The sequence below is a fragment of the Odocoileus virginianus genome, chromosome 23 (genome assembly GCF_023699985.2).
Source record: "Odocoileus virginianus isolate 20LAN1187 ecotype Illinois chromosome 23, Ovbor_1.2, whole genome shotgun sequence".
Taxonomy (NCBI): Eukaryota; Metazoa; Chordata; class Mammalia; order Artiodactyla; family Cervidae; genus Odocoileus; species Odocoileus virginianus.
Genome location: NC_069696.1, coordinates 10094117 through 10115475, shown reverse-complemented (window position 1 = coordinate 10115475; position 21359 = coordinate 10094117). Strand labels below are relative to the sequence as shown.

The 21359-nt window shown below is 56.6% G+C and overlaps 1 protein-coding gene across 1 annotated transcript in view; it reads left to right on the top strand.

Moving 5' to 3' along the window:
• Nucleotides 1-21033, top strand: part of NFAM1 (NFAT activating protein with ITAM motif 1) — a 36401-nt gene extending 15368 nt beyond the window's left edge. Inside the window, exons 4-8 of the mRNA XM_070454165.1 lie at nucleotides 3960-4289; nucleotides 5463-5575; nucleotides 10926-11024; nucleotides 19147-19233; nucleotides 20564-21033. Coding sequence (XP_070310266.1) covers nucleotides 3960-4289; nucleotides 5463-5575; nucleotides 10926-11024; nucleotides 19147-19233; nucleotides 20564-20623 — 689 coding nt within the window. The 3' untranslated portion in view covers nucleotides 20624-21033. The remainder of the gene's footprint in view (nucleotides 1-3959; nucleotides 4290-5462; nucleotides 5576-10925; nucleotides 11025-19146; nucleotides 19234-20563) is intronic.
• The last annotated feature ends 326 nt before the right edge of the window (nucleotides 21034-21359 follow it).

The window sequence follows — 21359 nt, the reverse complement described above, 5'->3', positions numbered from 1 at the left end:
GACACACTCCCTTTGCTGAATTAAAGGCAAAGCGGGAAGTAGCAGCTGACACCAGGCTTGAGACAGAACAGACACCAGCCAGTATGCCATCCCCGCGGCACTCAGCGTCACACCTCAAGCTCAGTGAGGGTCCCCAGGAACCCCCCCCCCACACACACACACTGCATCTAGGGTGAGAAGCAGGCCCCCGCAGGGCAGGCTGGGGTGCCCTGGCAGCTCTGTCCAAGCCCCGCTTCACCCGTGCTCTCTGGCCCGTGGTTTCCATGTAACCTTGCAGCCTTGCAGCCCCTTGTTAGCCTCCAACTGTGAGAACGTAGGCCTCCTGCCAGCAGCCCCCTTTCTATCATCTGATGTCACTGTGCTTGGCGCCACCCGGAGTACTCACAGCCCAGCACCATCACACTTGGCTGGGTCTGACCTCACTTCCTAACCTGGCAGCTGGCTTTTCTTCCTTGGCACGGTCAGACAAACCTGGGTTCAAATCCCAATGCCACTGCTTAGGAACTCTGGGGCTTTGGGCCTCTAAGACCCTCTGTTTTCTTTTCATCTGCAACATGGGGTTGCCGTAGTTGCCTCATAGGAATGCCACGATGTTTAGTTGACATAGGGCCAGGGTCACACCCAGCCAGGGGACATTTTTGCTTGCTTTCTTTTCCCTCTGTCCCCGGGCCCACTCTGGCCTCACTGGATGTGTGTGTTCCTGCTCCCACACTCTAGGATACCACTACCCCTTCCTGTCCTCCCCAGTCTCAATTAATGGTGCCCTCCCCTGGCTCCCTCTGCTGCCCTGTTAGACTAGGAACGTTTCAAGGGCAGAGAGCTCCTCTGGGCCTTAAGGTGATCTTTTTATTTTTTAATATAAATTCATTTATTTGGGTGTTCTGAGTCTCAGTTGTGACATATAGGCTCTTCGAGATTCATGATACTTGCAGGGTCTTTAGTTGCGGCATTCGAACTCCTAGATGCGGCACATGGGCTCTAGTTTCCTGACCAGGGATCGAACCCAGGGCCCCCTGCATGGGAAGCACAGTCTTAGCCACTGGACCACCAGGGAAGTCCCTAAGTGAAAGGAAGAAAGAAAGTGAAGTCGCTCAGTCATGTCTGACTCTTTGTGACCCCCATGGACTGTAGCCTGCCAGGCTCCTCTGTCCATGGGATTTTCCAGGCAAGAGTACTGGAGTGGATTGCCTTTTCCTTAGGTACTCTTAAATGTTTGTTGGAGGTGTGAACAGATGGTAGCTGAAAAGCCATTGTGGACTCGGAAATCACTCTGAACCTGACTGTGGCTCTGAGCCTGAACTGTGGAATGCTTCAGGTGGCCACCAGTTGGAGCAGCCTGGACCCCAGAGGGGCTGCTTGGAGGCACTGGTCCAGGAGAAGTGGGGGGAGCTGGGCTGCTATGGTCCAGGCTCTGGGCTACTGACACCCCAGTAAAAAGAAGGGACGCTGGAGGCAGTTAGCTCCATCATCGGGTCAGAACCCAGTTGCCTTCCTCCAACAGCAGGCCTTCCTCCTCTCTGTTCTTGGCCCGCCGTCTCCTGACTGGCCACCCTCACTGGTCCACAGAGACGGCCTCATCCCTCCACATTTTTGGAGACAGATCCACCCCAGATCTGGGGTTCTTTCTGTGGCAGACCTGAGCCAAAGCCATCCCCTTCCACAATCCCATCCCTCTGACCTTAAAATAACGAATCCCAGAAGAATACAGAACAGTGGTCATCTATTTTTATAGATTTCCCCAGAATTGTAAAGATGGACTTAATTGCACTAGCATTTTCTAGAAGCATTCCTCAAATGGGGATCATTTTTTACGGCACTTGGATGGATGTCTTCCTGCTGGGACAAACAGGAAGGTGGCCCCGACATGATGACCGCATGGCCAGCCTCCCCGGCATGGCATGGCCTCTTGGATACGGGAGAGGAGGAGGTGCTGGGGGAGGGGGCGAAGCCTCAGTGAGGCCACTTTCCTGGTGGTTTTGGTTGGGTTCCGGGCTTCCCTGGTGGTTCAGATGGTAAAGAATCTGCCTGCAATGGGAGAGACTTGAGTTTGATCCCTGAGTTGGGGAGATCCCCTGGAGAAAGGAATGGCTATCCACTCCAGTATTCTTGCCTGGACAATCCCATGGACAGAGGAGCCTGGTGGGCTACAGTCCACGGGGTAACAAAGAGTCGGACAGGACTGAGCGATTATCACTTTCACTTCACTTTTGGTTGGGTTCCAACCTCCCAACCCCCATGAGGAAACACCAGGCTGTCACTGTGCTTGCCGGACTGCCTCGAAGCTTCATTGCGAGAACCAGACGGGAGGAGATGTGTAAAGGTTGCAAGTGGTTCCTGAGCTGGCCTCAGGGGACTAGGGAGGCGTTGGCCGGGGGAGGGGGGCTGGTCTGGGCAGAGGGGGCTGCAGGGTGGTGGCCTGTGTATGCAGAAAGGACATAGGGTGGGCTTGCTGGGGGGTGGTGGTGAGCACTCTTCGTCTCCCCCCGTCCTTCCCAGCCCAGCTGGGACCCTGGGGGATCGCTGACCACCCCTTCCTGCAGCTGCTGTAGCCACACCCTGTCCCTGCTGTGCCTTAAACCTCAGCCCTAACTCAAGGCTCCTTGTTTTATGACAAAACTAAAGTATTATTATAGTTAAACAGTCACCACCACCAGCCCAGAGATAAAGTGCAATGTAAAGTCCTCTCCCCTCCCCCTCTCCCGAGGGGGAGCCCCTGGGGTCGGCTCAGTGGGGTCTCCATGCATGAGCATCACGTGTGACAAAGCCCACCCACTGTGACATCCATACATGCCCGTGATCCCCTGGGACTAGCCTGAGTCAGGGGAGAGGGTGTCTAGCTTCTTCCCTGAAGCTCCAAATACCAGTGTGGCCCAAGCTTAGAGGAATTATCGGGTGTGGAGGGCCATCTTCCCTGTCCTGGGATCCCCCAGGGAGCCTGACTTCACTCCCCTGGGGACCCGGCCCAGGGCTGAGCTGGAGACTGGAGAAGAAACCGGCCTGGCTTCTTGCCAGCCTCACACCCCCTACAGGCAGGCAGGGGGGCCCACGCCTCACTTCCGCAACCAAATAAATCCTGCTGCTCGCTCCAACGAGTGGCTCCAACGAATGATCTTCTCCCGATTAACAACCTGGCCAGCATGTTCTCGGTGGCTCGCTGCCAACCTCCATTTAGCACTGTCTGCTGGTTGGCTGCGGGCGGAGGAAGGTGCAGGGCGGGCGGGGGGGACAGCGCACTGAAGCTGGGGGGCTTGGGCAGCTGAAGTCCTGGGGCGGGGAGGTGGCCGCTGCTGACCCAGCCCAGGATCTGACGGGCACCTCAGGGCCTGCAGGAGGGTGGGACACCCAGCCAGGCAGACTCCTGCCTTGGGGGAGCTTTCAGACTGTTTTCCTAGGTGCCTCTGATGAAAGGCCCTGGAGAAGGAAATGGCAACCCACTCCAGTCCTCTTGCCTCGAAAATCCCATGGACAGAGGAGCCTGGTGGGCTACAGTCCCTCCAGGCTGGGGAGAACGTGCCTAGGCCCAGAAGGGCTTCTTCCTGCCAGGAAGCGTTTCTTCATTTGGTTTCTTGCCTCCTTCCTCTTTGCTTCTCCTCCTTCTCCAGCTTTGGGTCATCTCAGGCCTGTGCTTTTTACCCAACGTGCTTCTTGACCTTTGGGAAGGAGGGTCATTGGGAGCATGGGGTCTGGTGTCTTCCAGCCCCCAGGCAGGGTTGCAGCTGCCCTCCACACCTCCTGAGAAACTGAGAGTTAGCATTTGGACCCCCTGAGCCCAGACTCCTCCTGCAAAACGGAGCCCTTATGCACTCGGCCTTGGGCGTGTTGGGAAGTGTAGAGTTGTATGTGAAAAGCGCTCAGCATGCCACCCGCACCCATGGAGCATGTGGCGAGCATGAGCCCCGGTCCTCATGGGGACACAGGGGGACTGAAGCTGCCACTCTGTCCCTTTCCTTCCCCGGCAGAAGAGCGGTCCGTCACCCACACCGGCCTCCCCATTCTGGTCTCTCTGGCCAACAAGGCCGTCTCCTTCCACTGCAGCATCACCTACCCCTACACCCCCGAGTTCAAGAACTTCACAGTCAGATACTTCCACGTGGACCTCCAGGGCCGGACTAGCTCCGAGGAGAAGATCAGCTGCCAACCTGGTACGGGCAGTGAGAACCAGACCCACACCACTGTCTGTCCCATCACCCTCAAGCCGCCTAACGCGTCTGCCACCGGTACCTACTACTGCTCCGTGCTCTGGCCGGACTTCAAGATGATGGGCAAGGGCACCTTCATCCTGGTCAGAGGTAAGCTTCCTCCGTGGCTCTAACCCGGGCACAAGGTCCGGCAGACTTTGGGGGCATAGGAACAAAAGTGGGGGATGTTTGCCTCACCACTCAGCTGTGGCACAGAAGAACCGAGCCGCCTCCGGAAGCCCCTGATCACACACGTGTGCCGAGATGCCCGCCTTCTTGGGAAAGGGCAGAGTCTGGGATATGGGTCGACTCTGGCCACCTCTGGCAGGCCGTTGTCCTCGGGGTCCCTTTCACACCATGGGTCGTGTGAGTGCGGAACGGAGCCTGGGGGCCTGTGTGTGTTTGTGGAGACCTGTGAGCGAGCACGCAGCTCGTGGACCCCTTTCTGGGGTTAGATTCCTAGTTTTCATCACATTCTCAGAGGAGTGAGTAATGACTCCCAGAAGTTAATAAGAAGAGCCCATCACCGAAGTCATGACCCTCTGATCCAGCTCTGCCACTCCCACTGGTTGTGCCAGGGTTTCAGGCGGCCACGGACCTGGCCTTGGGCCCCCCAGTTCTGCGGCTTGCCAGGATGTGACCTTGGACTTGCTCTTCATGGCAACACCCCACCTATCAGAGGCTTTTCTTGGGACGAGAGGGATCCTGAATGCAAGCGCTAGTGCCTGGTGTCAGGATGCTCTGGGTGAGCCCGGCACACACGTGCCTGCCATGTGGTTGGCGTTCTGTCTTTCTTTGGCCCACCACATGGAAGGAGGGATGGAGGGAGAAAGGGGTGGACAAAAGGACGGGTGGCTCAAGGGAAACGGCTGGACTGTGCCCTCGCCTACCCCTGGTGCAGGGCAGCACCTGCCAGGCCTGGAACAGACTCCCCCACACCCTGCTTGCCTCACCGCTCCTGCCCATGTGATCACTCCATCATGGGTGGAAAGGAGGAGGCCCCAGGAGGCGACGTGACTCACCCAGGCCCCAGAAGTGCCTCTCAGTGGAGCCAGTGCCCTGAGGCAGGGGCACCTAAGGAGCAAAGGGTGTCGTCCTTGCCCTTGCCAAGAATCTAGGCAGCAAACACAGGAGGGGGCTCGGCCAAGGCGAGTGTGGGGTGGCGGAGGGGCTCAGCAGAGGTGGGGTCCAGGGGGTCCTAGTCGGGGAGAGTTGTAAGGAGGGCTGGGGGTGGGGTGTACCTCTCCAGACAGCTGACCTCTCTGCTTTCCTGCCCTCACCCAGACACAGGGTACCAGGAGCCCCCCCAGGGCCCCCAGAAGCTCCTGCTCTCCTGCTTCGTCGGCATCCTGGCCGTCCTGAGCATCCTGGCCACGGCCCTGCTTCTCTGGAAGAAGGTAGGGGACGTGGACCCACGGCAACCCCGCCCCCACCCCACTCACTGTGGCTTGGGGACACCCCCTCCCCCAGGCGGGGTGCCTGGAATAGGTGCTTCTCAGGGCTATTTGCCCCAGGGACCCCCACTTCGACCCATCCCCACCCCCATGGCCACCAGGTCCTTTTTGATCTTGTTGCGGGAGGTCAGGACTCTTGAGTCTTTTCCGGGGTCGCAGGTTCCTTCGAGTGTCTGATGGAAGCTGCAGGCCTGCATTTGTAACCATTTCTAGCTCTCTAAGGTTCTAAAACCTTATCTCATGTTTTCTGTGCGTGCATGCTAAGGCGTTTCCATCTCGTGTCCGACTCTGTGCGACCCTCTGGACTGTGGCCCTCCAGGCTCCTCTGTCGATGGGTTTCTCCAGGCAAGAATACTGGAGTGGGCTGCTGTGCCCTCCTCCAGGGGATCTTCCCAACCAGATTCGACCCAGGGATCGGACCCACATCTCTTATGTCTCCTGCATTGGCAGGCAGGTTCCTTTTCCACTAGCGCCACCATGAAAACCCGTATTCTCTGAACCCCTGGCAACCCAGAAGGAAGGAATGTTTCCTCAGGGCCGCTGGGTGCTGGGCACCCTCCCCTGCGTGCTCTGGTTGGCTGACCGCTGTTACTTCTTCCCACTTTACGGCTCTGAACAGTGAGGCTCAGAGAACCGGCCCACAATATGTTTCTTCCCCGCTGTGACTCTTCCAAGGACGGGGACAGGCGGGAAGGCTCTAAGTCTGTCTTCCAGAGCAGCCCCTGGGCGGCAGCCTGGGTGTTGGATGCAGTAATCTGAGGCAGGGGTGCCAAGTGACTAACCCCCACCTGCGGACGCCCAGCCCAGGCATAGCTGTGTGCCTTCCCTTCCAGGGGCGGGGTGAGGGCAGAGCTGTGTCCGACCAAGAATTTGACTTACTTCAGCACTTGTCTGCCAAAAAAAATATGGATTTTAATGATTAGATCTCAGTGTCCAGCGAAGCCAGGGAGGCCGCGGTGCAGAGTAGGAGGTCACTAAAGAGGGGAGGACAGGAGAGGGCGGACCTCAGAAGCCTCAGCTTGACTTCTATCCCAGCCCCTCCCCCTGCCACACTGCCTCGGAGACCCCTACCTCCTTCCCTGCGCCCTCCCGCCTTCCCTCCCCTCCTTCCAGGAATAGGTGCTGAGTGTCTAGTGTGTGCCAGGCTCTGGCCTAAGTGCCAGACCTCGTGGAAAGCAAGACAGAGGTAGCCCCTGCCCTCTTGTCAAGCTTCCACCCTCTCCGAGCCTCAGTTTTCTCCTCCAGAAATGGGGTTAAGGACAGATCCCTTCCTCCATCTGAAAGGGTGGGAGAGACCACACTGGCCAGATGCCAGCTGGTGCCTGGCCCCCCTGGGAGCCAGTGCGAGGGCACCTCAGACTGTCGTTTGTGCACTTGGGGGCGGGGGCACTGGGGTGAGAGCCCGGACTTGAAGGGGAGAGGACTTGGAAGGTCGGGAGCTACCACAGGGGAAGAATTGCCCAGAGTTCCCTGGAGCTGCATCCAAATCTGGATGTGGACCCTGTAGACGCTGCCCCAGAACTGGATGGCCCGCGTGGTTTGAACCCTGAGCTGAGCACAGGAACAAAGCGTGCAGCGGGGTCCCCGGCCAGAGACAGGCCAGCTGGCCCGTCACGGAGGCTGAGGAGGAAAAGGCACGAAGACCCCAGGAGCACATCTGATAAACGCATCAGAGCCGGGAGCTACCGACTCAGAAGGGGTAGATGAGTCCTGTCCTGAGAGCAGGTTCGAGGGCTCCCACTGAGCGTGAGGTCAAGGTGGGCTTCCCGGAGCAGGCAGCCTCCAACGTTGGTCCATCCATGCCCCTTGCGGGGCTTCGGACACAGCGGGTCTCCCTCCTCCAAGGCACACTCCATCCTTGGTTCTGGACTCCCCAGGGGAGCCCTGCACTGGGTCACCCACATTTCTGTGGCCTCTGTACATCGGCACGTCCCAGGCCCCTTCCTCAGAGCTCCCCTCATCTGTCTACACTCTTCCATGACTGCTATGCTCCAGGGATTACAACCCCACCCAGCGTGGCTGCCCTGAGCCCTCCCACGCTCCAGATCGTGTCTTCTCCGTGCAAGTGCCCACGGGCATCTGCACCCACCTTGTCGGGAACAGTGCTCCTTAGTCCCCAGCAGCCAGCATCATCCCAGCAAGTACCACCACACCCAGATGTTCAGACCAGAAACCCTGGTGCTGTGTTTGTCCCCCCGCCGCCCCACGGCCGATCCCTGGGCCCGTCCTGCCGGTAGTCTGCCCACGATCCGGCCGCAAGCCCCAGCCCAGGCCTCCGTCACCCCTCACCCAGAATTTGGGTCTCCCTGTTTTCCGCTTGCTTCTTCTCACTCTGCCCTCTCAGCCTTGTTTTTGTGTCACCACCGTCTGCCCCAACCAGAGCGTAAGCCCCGGAACGAAGCCCCAGACTTGGTGCCTGGGGGAGCCTGACACGCAGTGCTTGTGGCAGGAATGATGGAGAAAGTGAGCGCTGAGACCTGAAAGATGAGTCCGAGGAGGCCGGGCTATGAGGTGCGCAAGGTGACAGTATTGCTCCCACCTTACAGAGCGGGAAACAGAGGCTTTACAGATTTCCTGAGCAGCTGAATGGCTTATCCATTTGAAAATCACAGTCAGAGGGGTACATGCTGATGGCCTGGGACAAGCGGGCAAGGCTGGCTCCAGGGAGCGTCACTTCCACCATAACACAATGCACTGTTTCCAGGACCTGGACTCTTTCTCACGCTCCACTCCTGTCTTCAGACAGACAAGCAAGCCCTGAGAAGTCCATCCCAGCCCCTGGCAGACTTGGACTCCTTCTCGTGACCCCAGAATGTCTCTTACCTTCCCAGTGGTGCCCCCACCCCCACCCCAGCCTCAGTGGAGCACCACGAGGCCAGGCCTACCTGTGTCTTGTCACCACGGGGTCCGGGAGAGCCCCCGCCCCTGAACCCACACCCACCAGCCTTGGCAGTGAAGCAGGTGGTACAGAGGAGGGGCACTCGATTTGAGAACAGGGCACCTGGGTTTGATCCAAGCAGTCACCGACTAGGTGGACAAACTTCAATCACCCCCTCTGGAAAGCGGGAACTCCATGCCCACTTCCTCTGGCTGTTATGAGAATTAAGTAATAATAAAAGATGGGTAGACAGCATCACTGACTCAATGGACGTGAATCTGAGCAAACTCCGGGAGACAGAGAACAGGGAAGCCTGGCATGCTGCAGTCCGTGAGATTGCAAGGAGTTGGGCTTGATTTACTTAGCAACTTAGCAAGAGTAAGTCCTAAAGTTCTTTGTAAACTGTAAGGTGCTGCCTGAATGCCTGCCCCTGTCTGTTTGGGAGACCTACACATCCAAACAAAACAGAAGAGCCAAAACCCCAGGTACTGTCAGGGCAGCATCTTGGTCAATCACACAGACCTGGGTTCAAATCCTGCCCCTGCTGCTTCTGGCTCTGTGGCCTCGGGCAAGTTGCCAGCCCTCCCTGAGCCTTCATAGCCTCCTGTGTGGAACAGGGGTGCCATGAAGACTGGTCTTGCAGGTTTGTCGAGGGGCGCAGGAGGTGAGGCAGGTCACGCACTTAGAGCCCCACCTGGCACCCAGTGAGGCTCCATCCTAGTCCTGAGCCATTATTATGCTGTGACTGGGGATGGCGCTGGCTTCTGCCTGAGAGTTAAGTAGCTCTCCAGAGCTAATCCCAAGTAAATGGGCTGGGGGCTGGCAGGCAGCCAGGGTTTTTAATTAGCTCCTGCCCCGAGATGAGGCTGTTGTTGCTCCACTGTTGGCAGCACGGTGCCTGCGATGAGAGGGGGGCGTGTGGACAGCCTCCTTCTGCCTCTGCACGGCCTCCCGGCTCCCAGAGCCCCCGCCTTCTGGGAGGCTCCCCCAATCCCACTGTCCCTGCATCCTCGACCGCTGGAGTTTCTCGCAGCACCCAGCACGAGCTCTCTGAAACCGCCTTCTGATCCTAGTGTGTCCTGCTTGCAGCCTTCAGACATTTTCCACCATCCACCCTCTGCTCGCAGCGCGGCACAGCTGCCCTGATCCATCCCAGGCAGGTTCTCGTCTCGGACCACGCTGACCATCTTTTCATTTCTCCAGACCTTCAGGCCCCGGCACCTGCTGCTGCCTCTTTCTCTCCTTCCTCTCTTCCAAACTAAGAGGACTTAAAAAAAATATCTTTGGCTGTGCTGGGTTTTCGTTGGCGTGCCTGGGCTTTCTCTAGCTGCGGTGTTCAGGCTCTAGGTTCAACGGCACGCGCAGCGCGGGGATATTCCTGCGCCCCCTGCATCAGCATGTGGGTTCTCAACCCCTGGACCACCAGGGGAGCCCCAGCCTTCAGGTCGTTAAGGCCCCTTTCTGCCGGGCGAGGCGCTTGTTTCCTCCCATGAGCCAGAGGCTCTGACCCTGTTGGTTAGCGCAGGAACCACGCTTGGGAAAATTGCTGGTTCATCGTTCATCTCTCCACTGGGTCCTAAGCTCCGGAGGCCAGGGATGGGGCCCCGTGTCCATGCCGCCTGGTTCACCAGAGGTGCCTGGCAAGTGTGTGTTATTGGCCAAGGGCCACCTATGTGACACCCACGTGTTAAGCACTTACTTCCTCGTCGGCTCCCTGAATCTGTGCAACATTCTATCAAAGGAGGTGATTGCTGAAGAAACTGAAGTTCAGAGGGGGGCGAAGGCAGAGCCCGTGAGGGACAGAGGGGACTGGACACCTGGTCTGGCTGGTGCTCACTCTGCAGTCCTCCTCAGTAATCGGCCCTGTAGCCGGGGCCCCTGTCTCCCTGCAGCACCCGCCTCCCCAGAGCCAGGCCCTGTGTGGAGGGCAGGGTGCCTCGATGGAATCGTTATCGTTTCCAGTATCCCCGAGCAGGTGAGTGACTTGATGTAGGTCTTGCAGGTGTTTGGGTTTCCCAGTTGGCACTAGTGGTAAAAAAAAGAAAAAACGCCTGCCAATGCAAGAGACATTAGAGACGAAGGTTTGATCCCTGGGTCTGGAAGATCCCCTGGAGGAGGGCATGGCAACCCACTCCAGTATTCTTTCCTGGAAAATCCCATGGACAGAGGAGCCTGGGGGGCTACAGTCCATAGGGTTGCAAAGAGTCAGATACGACCGAAGCGACTTAGCACATATGCGTGCATTGTGGGTATTTGCCACGCTTCTCAGGAAAAGGTGGCTGGAAGGCACTGAGTGATCAGTTTCTGAGTGGCCTCATGGATATCTGCCATCCTTTCCTCTGTGGGGTCTGGTGGGGTCTGGGGAGAAAGGAGCTGCTGGTCCCCAGCCTGATGACCCTGATTCCTTTCCCCTAGGGACAGATGAAGGCTCTGTGGAAGCATGCTGCCAAGAAGTGCCCGGGCCCCACTGCCACCAGCAGCCCAGGGCAGCCTCCATCAGAATCTGTCTACACGGTGAGTCCTCCACCCGCTGAGGCCTGACTTGGGGACTGGTTCCCCGGCTTGGTCAGAGTTCCAGCTGTGTGACTTCTCTGTGAAATCTGAGCCTCCGCTTCCTCATCCGTGAACTGGGGACCAGTATCCCCGCCCTGTGGGGTTTCTGTGAAGGGGAGTTGGGGTTACAGGTCTGCCGCCCTGGCCCCTGGCAGACATGTAGCTGGGAGGGGCCACTGGGGTCCCCTCCGTGGCACGCCCCTCCGCTTCTGGAACGAGGGGGCGGCCAGGGCACAGTGGTGAGGTATGAAGAAATTTCCTCCGTCTGACCAAATGACAGTGACTAGCTCACCAACTCCTTCCTGTTTTTATTGCACAAACAACATTGGAGCAACAAGAAGAATCACAAAAAGAGGAAAAGGTCGGGCAGTGTCCCACACCCTAAATATAGCAAGGAGTTTCAATTCTTCACTCTCCCCTTCCCCACCACATGCGCGCGCGCGCAGACACACACACACACACACACGCACGCACATTGTTTTATGTCCTTACAGCCAGGCAGAGGCATAGCCGGGTGCTGTTTGTTGCCCAGTCGGGCCCGCCCACCTGGTCGACACGCAGCCACTCTGCCCAGGGGCTGGGGTGGCGACAGATTTTCCTTTTCAGTTGCATCTATTTTAGCTGAATGAGGAACATATACTCATTGTTGAGAAAGTGAAGAATAAGGGCTACCCAATGTCAGCTGCGGTCTCAACTCCACGGGACTTTTGGGTCCCGCCAGGTGCGGGTCTTGGCCTCCCACCTGGGAGGTGCACAGCCATGCCGGGGGTCCTGCAGGGTACCCCAGGGCATGTTCTGGGACTCTGCCAGTACGAGCTTCAGCTGTTCCTGTCCCCACCACCCTGACCCGTACATGAAACACGGGTCTTTCCTCAATGTCCGAAAATCCCCACACAGAGGGTGTTGAGAATATGACCCCGATTATCAAGGATGAGGTGGCTGGGCATGAGGCAAAGACAGAGTTCCTTCAGGGCAGCACCAATGACCCCAGAGGGGACACAATACTACCAGCCCTCCCGGGGCCTTTGTCCCCACTCCCACCCCAGGGAATTTCCAGCACTCACTGCTTCCCACATGGCCCCAGACTTCCCCATAGTCTCTCTTTCCTCCCAGCAGCTCATCATGGTATTTTCCCTAGGAGGAATTCTGATGTCAGCTGTTAAATAGAAACACTTCTCTCTCTCTCCACACACACACACATACACACACAATCTTTCTATATATATCAAATAGAAGAAAATAACCATCATCCTAAACCTATCTTCTTCCAGGATAAATACTAGTAACATTGACTTCTATACCTTCCAGTCTTTTCTGTAAACACATACAGAGAGACCCATACACACACTCACACACACACATTTTTTTTTTTAAGAAAATTGGAGTAGTACCGCTATTTTTGTTACAATATCTCATGAACATCTTTTCACATGAATAAATATCCTTCTCCAAGGTTATTTTTAATGGAAGAGACTCACTTTTGCATGGAGCATCTCTCTTGCCTGTGTTTAGACTTCTCGGAGACTCAGGCTAACTTTGCTGGAGCGTGGGGAGGAGGTCTGATGGCTCTGCCAGGTTGCTGGGTGGTTCAAGAGGCTTTAGGGCTGGAAAGGAGCTGGGAAGAGAGGCCACAGACTCTGCTAGCCCTTGAGACCTGTCCCTAGTAGCTAGGGTTGGACCTGGGCAGGTAAGAATGACATGAACAAGCTTGATGATGATGTCAGGGGTTGTTTGTTGAGTACTTACTACATGCCTGGTGCCACGGTACACCTGTTATCTCATCAATACTCATAATAGGGTTTTAGGGTATGTGTGTTGTCCGCTTTTATTTTCTAGTTGTCTGTTGCTGGTAAGTTGAGATATGATTGATTCTTTTTTATATGATTGATTTTTGTATGTTGACTATATAAAGAGTAACCTTGCTGAACTCACTAATTAATTCTAATTCTTTCTCTGTGAATTCCTTTGTATTTTTTACGGACCCAGCCATGTCATCTATGAATGATAAAAGTTTCATTTCTTTCTTTTTAACCTTCATACCTTGTATTTCTTATCTTACTGCACTGCCTCAGACAGTGATGGTAAATAGAAGTGGTGACAGTGGACAGGGGAAGACCGTTGTGTACTTCCCCTCTCTACTTTCTTTCTCTCTTTTGTTGTATTTATTTATTTGGCTGCACTGGGTCTTAGTTGTGACATGCAGGATCCTTAGTTGTGGCACTTGAACTCTTAGTTGCAGCAGGTGGGATCTAGTTCCTTGACCAGGGATTGAACTCAGACCCCCAGGATTGGGAGCACGGAGTCTTAGCCACTGGATCACCAGGGAAGTCCCTCTCTATTTTCTTTGAATACTTTGATCATTGATTTTCAACCCTCCTTCTTTCCTAATTCATGCACTTAAAGCTATGAACTTTCCTTTAAAAGTGGCTTTAGCTGCATCCCACAAATTTTGATATGCCATATTTTCGTTATTCAGTTTAAATTTCCCACTGAGATTTCCTTCTTGCCCCATGAGTTATTTTAAAATGGTTTGCTTGATTTTCAAGTGTTTAATTATTTTCTAGTTTTTGTTGTTTTTTATTTCTTAGTAATTCTATTGTGATCAGAGAATACCTTCTGTATGATTTCAATCCTTTGAGGTCTTTAGAGATCTGCTTTAGGTCAGCTTACATTTCAAATGCATTTGAAAAGAACTTGCATTGTGCATGGCTGAGTGAGTGAGTGTTCTGTGTGCATCAGAGAGGTCAAGCTTATCGATTGTGTTGTTAAAGTATGCCATATCCTCATTGGCTTTTTGTCTATTAGATGTTAAGTGAATCAAGTTAAAATCTGCCCATGTGATTGTAGATTGTATATTTCTCCTTCTAATTATGTCAATTTTTGTTTTTCATTCATGTGGGAAAATGCTCATGATACATGATAAGAAGGGAAAAGGCTATCCTACTCCAATTTGCATGTGTGTGTGTGTGTGTGTGTGTGAAAATTGACCAATTAAGGAGCGTGGATTTGGATTGAGCCAGAGAGACTGGGGTGCAAAGCTTAGTTTTTTTGTTCATGAGTTCTGCTACTTAAACTTTCTGAGTCCCGGTTCCATAATCTGTGATACAGGGCTGATATACAGTTTTCCACCTACAGTTTGCAAACATGTTACGATTTCTTCCATCTTAAGTTTCTCATTTTGAGCCGGCAGCCCCCTCCAGTGACCCTGCCCTTTCTCCATGACTCCTTTTAAAAGGTCTGTCAAAATTCTGTCTCCAGTTTCTCTCTCTCTCTCCTTTCCGATCCACTGAGTCAGACTTTCTGCCCACCAAAGCCTTCCTTCTCAAGGTCACTGTTGACCTCCCTGATATTAAACCCAGTGGTCCGTGGGTCCTCCTCTCCCTTGATGAGCCACAGTGTCTGAGGCCAGCGAGCACCCCCTCCTCCTGGACACGCTTTGTCTACTTGCTTCCAAAACATTCCACCACCCCCCACCCCCACCCCCCCCCGTGATGCCTCTCTGACTCACGGCCATGCATCCTCAGCCTCCTTCACCAGAGGAATCCAGAGGAATCCTGACCTCTAAACGTTGGAATCCAGGCCTGGAGCCCTTTCTCTTTGAGTTTCTCTCCCCTCCCTGGGTGATTTCATGCAGCCTCAGCCTTTTGAGACCGTCTACACTCTGACAGCTCCCTCATTTCTATGTCCAGCCCAGACACCTCCTCTGAACGCCAGAACCAGCTCTATTTGGACCCCTCATCAGCTTCTCTCTCAGACCAGTCTCCGGTTCTTCACCTATGGAACTGCCTCTTCCCGCAGTCCTCCTCATGCAGGGAATGGTCGCTCCATCCTTCCTGTTGCTCAGGCTAAACCTTTTGAAGCTGTCCTTTCCTTCTCTCCTTCCATCCCTGCTCCTATCAGGTCTATCAGCACAACTTAACTTCAAACATATCCGGAATCTGAATCTTCTCACCCCTCCAGGGCTGACGCTGGTGGGAACCACCACCATTTTTGCCTGGAGCCCTCCATTTGGCTTCTCTTTCTTTCTTCTTTCCTTCCTTTCTCTCTCTCTCTTTCTTGTATCTGGCTGTGTCAAGTCTTAGCTGTGGCTTCTAGTTCCCTGACCAGGGACTGAACCCGGGCCCCTGCATTGGGAACATGGAGTCTTAACCACTGGACCACCAGGGAAGTCCCCCCTGCAATTGGTTTCTAATCAGCTGGCCCGTTATTACCCTAGCCCCACCGTCTGTGCTCCAATCAGCAGCAGCGGAGTCACCCCCTCCAAACATAGGTCCCATCCTGCTCTGCTCTGAGCCCTTGGTGAGCCTCAGTCCTCTGAGAAGCAGACACCAAGGCAGGAGTACATGTGTGATAGTGGTATTCCGGGAACCGCCAGTGAGAGCAAATGGAAACCACTGGGAGAGCTGTCCGACTGATGCTGATCTGGTTCCGGGTAAAGAAAAGGGTGAAGGAAGGCAGAGAGGATGTGCTCACCTCCGCACAGTCTAGGGAAGCTTCAGCAAGGCCCCTGGGAGCCGGGTCAGAGGGGTCTGGGGGTTTCCCAGGGCGGGAGAGGCAGGGATGGCATCCCTGCCGGGCTCAGCCATTGGCTGGGGGCAGCCCGCAGGGGTGTGGCCTCTGTGCACGTGTGGGTCTCATAGCCCAGCAGCCGGGGTTCTGGGTCGGTGCTGATGGTCCCTGGAGCTGGAGGTCTGCGGATCACGTTCTCAAGACCGTCTAGTGAGGTGGATTTCTACCTCACTCAGAGTGGGCACTGGAGACCTGACTCTTCTTGGAAAGCTCTACCCACAGGCCATCCTGCCCGGGCGCTCACTTGCTTCCGGCACGCTGGTCTCCTTGCCGTTCTCCAGACACGCCAGACTTGCCCCCGCTCCACCCTGTGGTGGGGCCTTGGTGTCGGCTGTGTGTGCGCCCCCCCGCTCCAGGGTTCTGTCTGGAGCTGTCCGTGGGGCCCCTCCCTCACTCCCATCTCTCCGCTCGGGGGCACCTTTGCAGGGAGGGCTTTCTGACCTCCTCACCCCCCACCCCCTGCCGTGACCCAGCCTCCCTGCCTTCCTCCTCCAGGTCTCTCCGTGGCCCTTACGGCCACTGTTTACTTTCCGACTGTGGTCTGTCTGGGGCCCCAGGGCCCAGCACATAGCAGGCACTCAGCAGTCAGCTGAGTGGAGGCCTTCTCTTAGCTCCCGGGTGCCTGGGGTTCCCTGGGGGGCTCCGTGCTAGGCAGAGTGGGCACTCAATGGCGAATGTGGGGCGTCAGCGTTGTAGTTTCACATTCCCCAGGGGCATCTGGATGCCTCCCCTCAGCGCCTCTCCAGCTTTCGCCTGGCCCAGCGCCCTCATTCTCCTGCTCAGCCTCCAGCCCTCCCACTCCTCCTGGCAGGAAGAGGGGCCTTTCCAGCACACCCCTGATGCTGTCGCTTCCCACCCAGAAACCTCCAGTGACTCCCCACTGCCAGCTCCTCAACCAGCACGTGAGGCCTTCACTGGAGGCCTAGCCCAGTCCTGCCTTCCCAGACTTCCGTCAGCGCCGTGGACCATTCGCTTCAGACATGCCAAGATCCTGACCTAGAGCAGAAGTGCTCTGTCCCTCCTGAGTATCGCTTTTTGCTGAACAGGGCTCCCAGATCTGCCCCCAGAGTGAAGTGAGTGAAAGTTGCTCAGTCGTGTCCGACTCTTTGCAACCCCATGGACTTTACAGTCCATGGAATTCTCCAGGCCAGAATACCAGAGTGGGTAGCCTTTCCCTTCTCCAAGGGGTTTTCCCAACCCAGGGATCGAACTCAGGTCTCCCGCATTGCAGGCATATTCTTTACCAGCTGAGCCACAGGGAAGCCCCCAGAGGGCATCAGGCAAATCTCAGGTGTCCATGAGACACAGCTCTGTGTTTCCTTGGTGACAGCTGTGGGTATTACTGGGGGAATCAATGTCCAGGACCCTCAGATTAGGTCTTGGCCCAGGGCTGCTGACTTCTGAGCTCAGCCCACCAGGACAAAGGCCTCGGCGCTGACTTCACCCCTCTGCCAGGGCTGATGACCACTCAGCTCAGCACCACTGTCCATACAGGACGGCAGGAGGCAAAGGGCTCAGGGGGCCTGGATCCCAGACAAGTGGCCCAGCCCGGCCCAGCCTCTGCGCAAAGCACAACACAGCAGCGTGGCACCTCCCAGCACTGTCCAGGCCAGCCCTCAAAGCACAGCATCAGCCCAGCCCAGCCCAGCAGCCGGTTCAGAGGCCTGGCCCTCTCCCCGCGGAGGGAGGCGGCCCCCATCACCCCCCTCCCCGGAAGGCCAAGAAGGTATCCTGTTGACAAGGTTGCCTGCATTTCACAGCCTAGTGATGCAGGTCCCAGCCGGCATGCAGATGCAGCCCAGCAGGTCAGGGCTTGTCAAAGGCTTGACTCAGCAGCTGCTAATTGGCAGCCGCTTCTGCAGCCGCCCTGTCCTCAGCCCCGCAGCTGCTCCCGCCCACAGCCTGACCACCGCCAGGGTGGGTCAGAGGCCTGCGGGGCCCCCGGGTCAGGATGCTCTTCTCTGGCTTGGAAATCACTTAGCCGCGTGCCCAGGCCGGTGGGAGCACACAGCACAGAGGGCAGGAGGGGCCGTGTGACCTGAGACAGCTCCAGGCATCTCTGGGCTAAAAGTGGTGGGCAGAGCAGGTCTCGGAAGATGCCTTTCACTGGAACTGGGGCTCCTCCCTGGGGCCTCCCTGCTCCCTCAAGCAGGTCGGAAGCCCCTCTTCCAAGACCCTCCCTCTTTCTGACTCGGAGGTCCCTAGGGCAGCCTTGCCATCCCTGTGTGTGATGCCCTTGAAGTGAGGGTCTCCCAAGTGCCAAATGGTTTATTACACAGGTTTTCATGCCCCGCTGCTTCAGAGCCTCCTCCCACCCCTCCTTACCTCCCCTCCCTTCTCTTGCCTCAGAGTACCACCTGTCTCTCCAGCCTTCCTCAGCAACCCCTGCTTGCCTGTTACCAGGGAAACCACCTCCTTGGCAACGAGCCGGCATCCATATGACATGTACACGTGGGAAGGAAAGGTTCCTGCCTCTTGCATAGGCTGTTGGTGGCTCTGCTCCAACAAGCCCCAAGGAGCAGCATCCACCCTGGTGCCCATCAGGGTCTGAGCAAGGGTCTAGGCTGTGACTGCAGAGAGGGGAGGGAGGCCCAAAGCCTCCCTTGATGATCATTCAGTCGTTATTAAGCACGTGTGACTCACTAGACCCTATGCTGGGCCCTTTGTGCACAATATCTCATTGAATCATCCACCGAGCCTGCAAGATGGACATAGTTATTCCCATTTTACAGATGAGGAAACTGAGGCACAGGGAGGCTCCCAGTTGCCTGTGGCTGGCAGGTGTCAGAGCTGAGAGTTGAGCCTAATCTTGTCTGATTTCAAACAAGAAATCGTGTCTTTCTATGAATACCATCCTGAGGCTTCTGGTCAGGCTGTTCAGAGCTGGACCGAGAGTCAGTGTGGCCCTAAGACACACACCCGGGTGAGCGAGGAGCCCCCTCACCACAGCTCATTCAGGGCTGTTCTCCAAGGGTCCCCACTGCAGCCACGGTGACCGAGAGACAGACTAGGCACCTCTGCGGGAGAGGAGTGTGATTCCAGGGTGAGCCTGGGTCCCCTGTGAGCACAGCCCAGGGGCAGGGGTCAAGGGAGAGCTAGAGGGCTGGAGGGATAGGTGGGACCCTCCCAGGGGCCAGGCTTTGGTCCAGGGAGTGAGGGGGGATGTCCACAGAGCATCCTATTGGAGCCTTGGCCATGGGAGTCACGCCGGGGGACTGCTGGCTGCCAGGTGCCCGAGGCCCTAAGGACAGGCAGGAACAGCGGGTATGGGCCGGGGCCCTTCCTCCTGCCCGTGAACTGGAGGCCTGGAGAGCCCACCGGGCTGGGCACAGGCTCCACGAGAGGCTTGAGGTGGCGGGAGGGGGTGGCAGGGGGTACCCAGAGGAGTGGCACTGTACACAGGGCGGTGAGATGGCCCCAAGAGGGAACGGTGGGCGCGAAGGTGCGGCCGTGTGACCGAGAGGAGTGAGACTGGGCGCCGTGGGCATCCCCTGACCTCACGGGTCTCCTGCAGGACCTACAGCACCGCGAGTCCGAGGTCTACGACTGCATTGGGAATGAAGCCGGCAGCCCACCCGCCTCCCAGGGCCTGCTCTCCCAGGTACGCAGGGTCGGGGCAGCGAGCCTGGCTCCTCCTCTCCTTCCGTGTGTCCTGCCTCTCATCTGGGAAGTGTGCCGGGGGGGTGAGCCACCCGCTGCTGAAGCAGAGCCCTTGCCTGAGGCGGCTGGCCTGGTGCTTAGGAGGCCTGGTGGGTTTACCCCCCACCCCGGCACCACCCCTTTCCAGCTCTGCCACCCTGGCCAAGCGGCTAACCTCTGTGACCACATCTGTAAACTGAGGACCCTGAGAGCATTCACCTCCTAGACTTGCCATGAGGATCACAGGTTGTACTGCAACCCAGTAGGCACCGTGCAAGGGAGCAAGCGTAACCGCCACTGGGCACAGTAGAGTGTCTACACCTGTCATTCAGGCAGGGGTGTGAGGCTTCTCGCTGTCCCCAGGCTGAAAGTGGCTGGAGACTGTGCTGGCGGCAGCCGGGGCCAATCTGGGCAGAGCTTTGTTATCATGAAGGGGGCTAAGGCACATCCCTCGATCATGAGTCTCTCTTAAATCTCAGTCTGCTCATCTGTCAAGTGGGTGCATGACACTTTCCTGCAAAACCAACTGCCCATGAATTCAAATGAGTTCCAAGTTAAGTAGCGTCTATACCAGAGCTCTGGACACCATGAAGTGCAAGGGGCTCAAGGACTATGGCTGGGCACCTGGGAAGAACCTTCTGGAAGTGAGGGGGACAGGTGCTTGGGCCCCCTGGAATAGGCTGACTGTTGAATCTCCTGTTCTCAAAGCTCTTTCTACAGTCATCTCTGAACTAGGCTGTGACTGTAGGCAAGGCTTCCCCACCCTGGGACCCAAGGATTCCTGGGCCGACCCAGGGATTGACCACTGTATGCCAGGCCCTGAGATCCTGACCAGGACAACTAGACCTGTCCCAGATGCCCAACATCCTTGGGTCTGCAGGAACAGAGTCATGGATTCTTACAGACACACAGAAACATCTGTGAACGGTGGGCTCTGGGGAGGGACTAGCCTAGAGTTGAGGAGGGGGCTCTTGGCATGCTGAGCTGAGCTCTGTAGGAGGAGGTCATCGGGGAACAGATAGGGTCCTGGGAGCACCCCAAGAGGAGAGAAGAGCATCTGGGGAGGCCCAAGGCAGGAAAGAAGAGGCCCATGGGGCTGGAAGGCAGAGAGCAGGCATGGGGTGGGAGGACGGGAGAGGAGGCTGTTGAGGTGGGCTTGGGGACAATGACGGGGCTCCTGGTCAAAGCTACTTAGAAAGCCGTCTATTTGTCTGCCTTTGCCTGAAACTAAATTAGTGCAAATTTATCTTTCCCCTACCTACCATTTCTTTCTTTATTTTTTTTCTTTCCAGGAGAAACAGCGAAAATTTGAGGGTGACGGTGAATTTAACCTGGTCTATGAAAATCTCTAGGATGAGCTCCGCCTGCCCATGGGTCTTGCCCTGGACCAGAGGCCCTGGGGCAGCCTCTCCCTCCCAAGAACTTGATCTATCCGGAAGTGAGGCTCCAGGGCTTCCCATCACCTCGCCCTCACATTTAAGAGGCTGGCCCCCACCCTGTTCCGCAGCCCAGTCACACCCCTCAAGCGTGCCATGTCTCCTGGCTTTGGCCCAAGCTGTTCCCTCTGCAGGTGGGCACTCCATCCATCTCCAAGGGCTTTCTTGGACACCTCCCATCCCTGGGCCTCACCCTGTAGGGACGCACGGGCTCTCTTGTACCAGCCTGAGCCGCCAGGAGGTTCCAAAGGGGACACTTGTCAGTACTGTGTGCACACACGTCGCAGAGTATATGAATAAAAGAGCAACTGTACAAATGCCCCCCACCCCTCGCCCCCTGCCCGGCTAGGCCAAAGACAAAGCAGCCGTGCAAAGTGGAACTGGGGGGCTGGCGTGGGAGGTGCAGGGTGTGGGCAAGAATGAACCATGCAGAGGCTGGGCTGGGAGACCGACCTGGAGGCCCAGGGGCTGGTCATCGGTCTGGGGGCCTGGGGCTGGGAGGGTCAGGGCACACGCAAGTGAGGAGGGAGATCTGGGCATCAGGGGGGCAGGGGAGGAGGGGTTGCTGGCAAGACAGGTGTTGGACAGACTGACGCTCTTTGCCTCCCCCCACAAGGCCCCTGAGGTTGTTTCCCCTTCAGCCTGCCCCCGA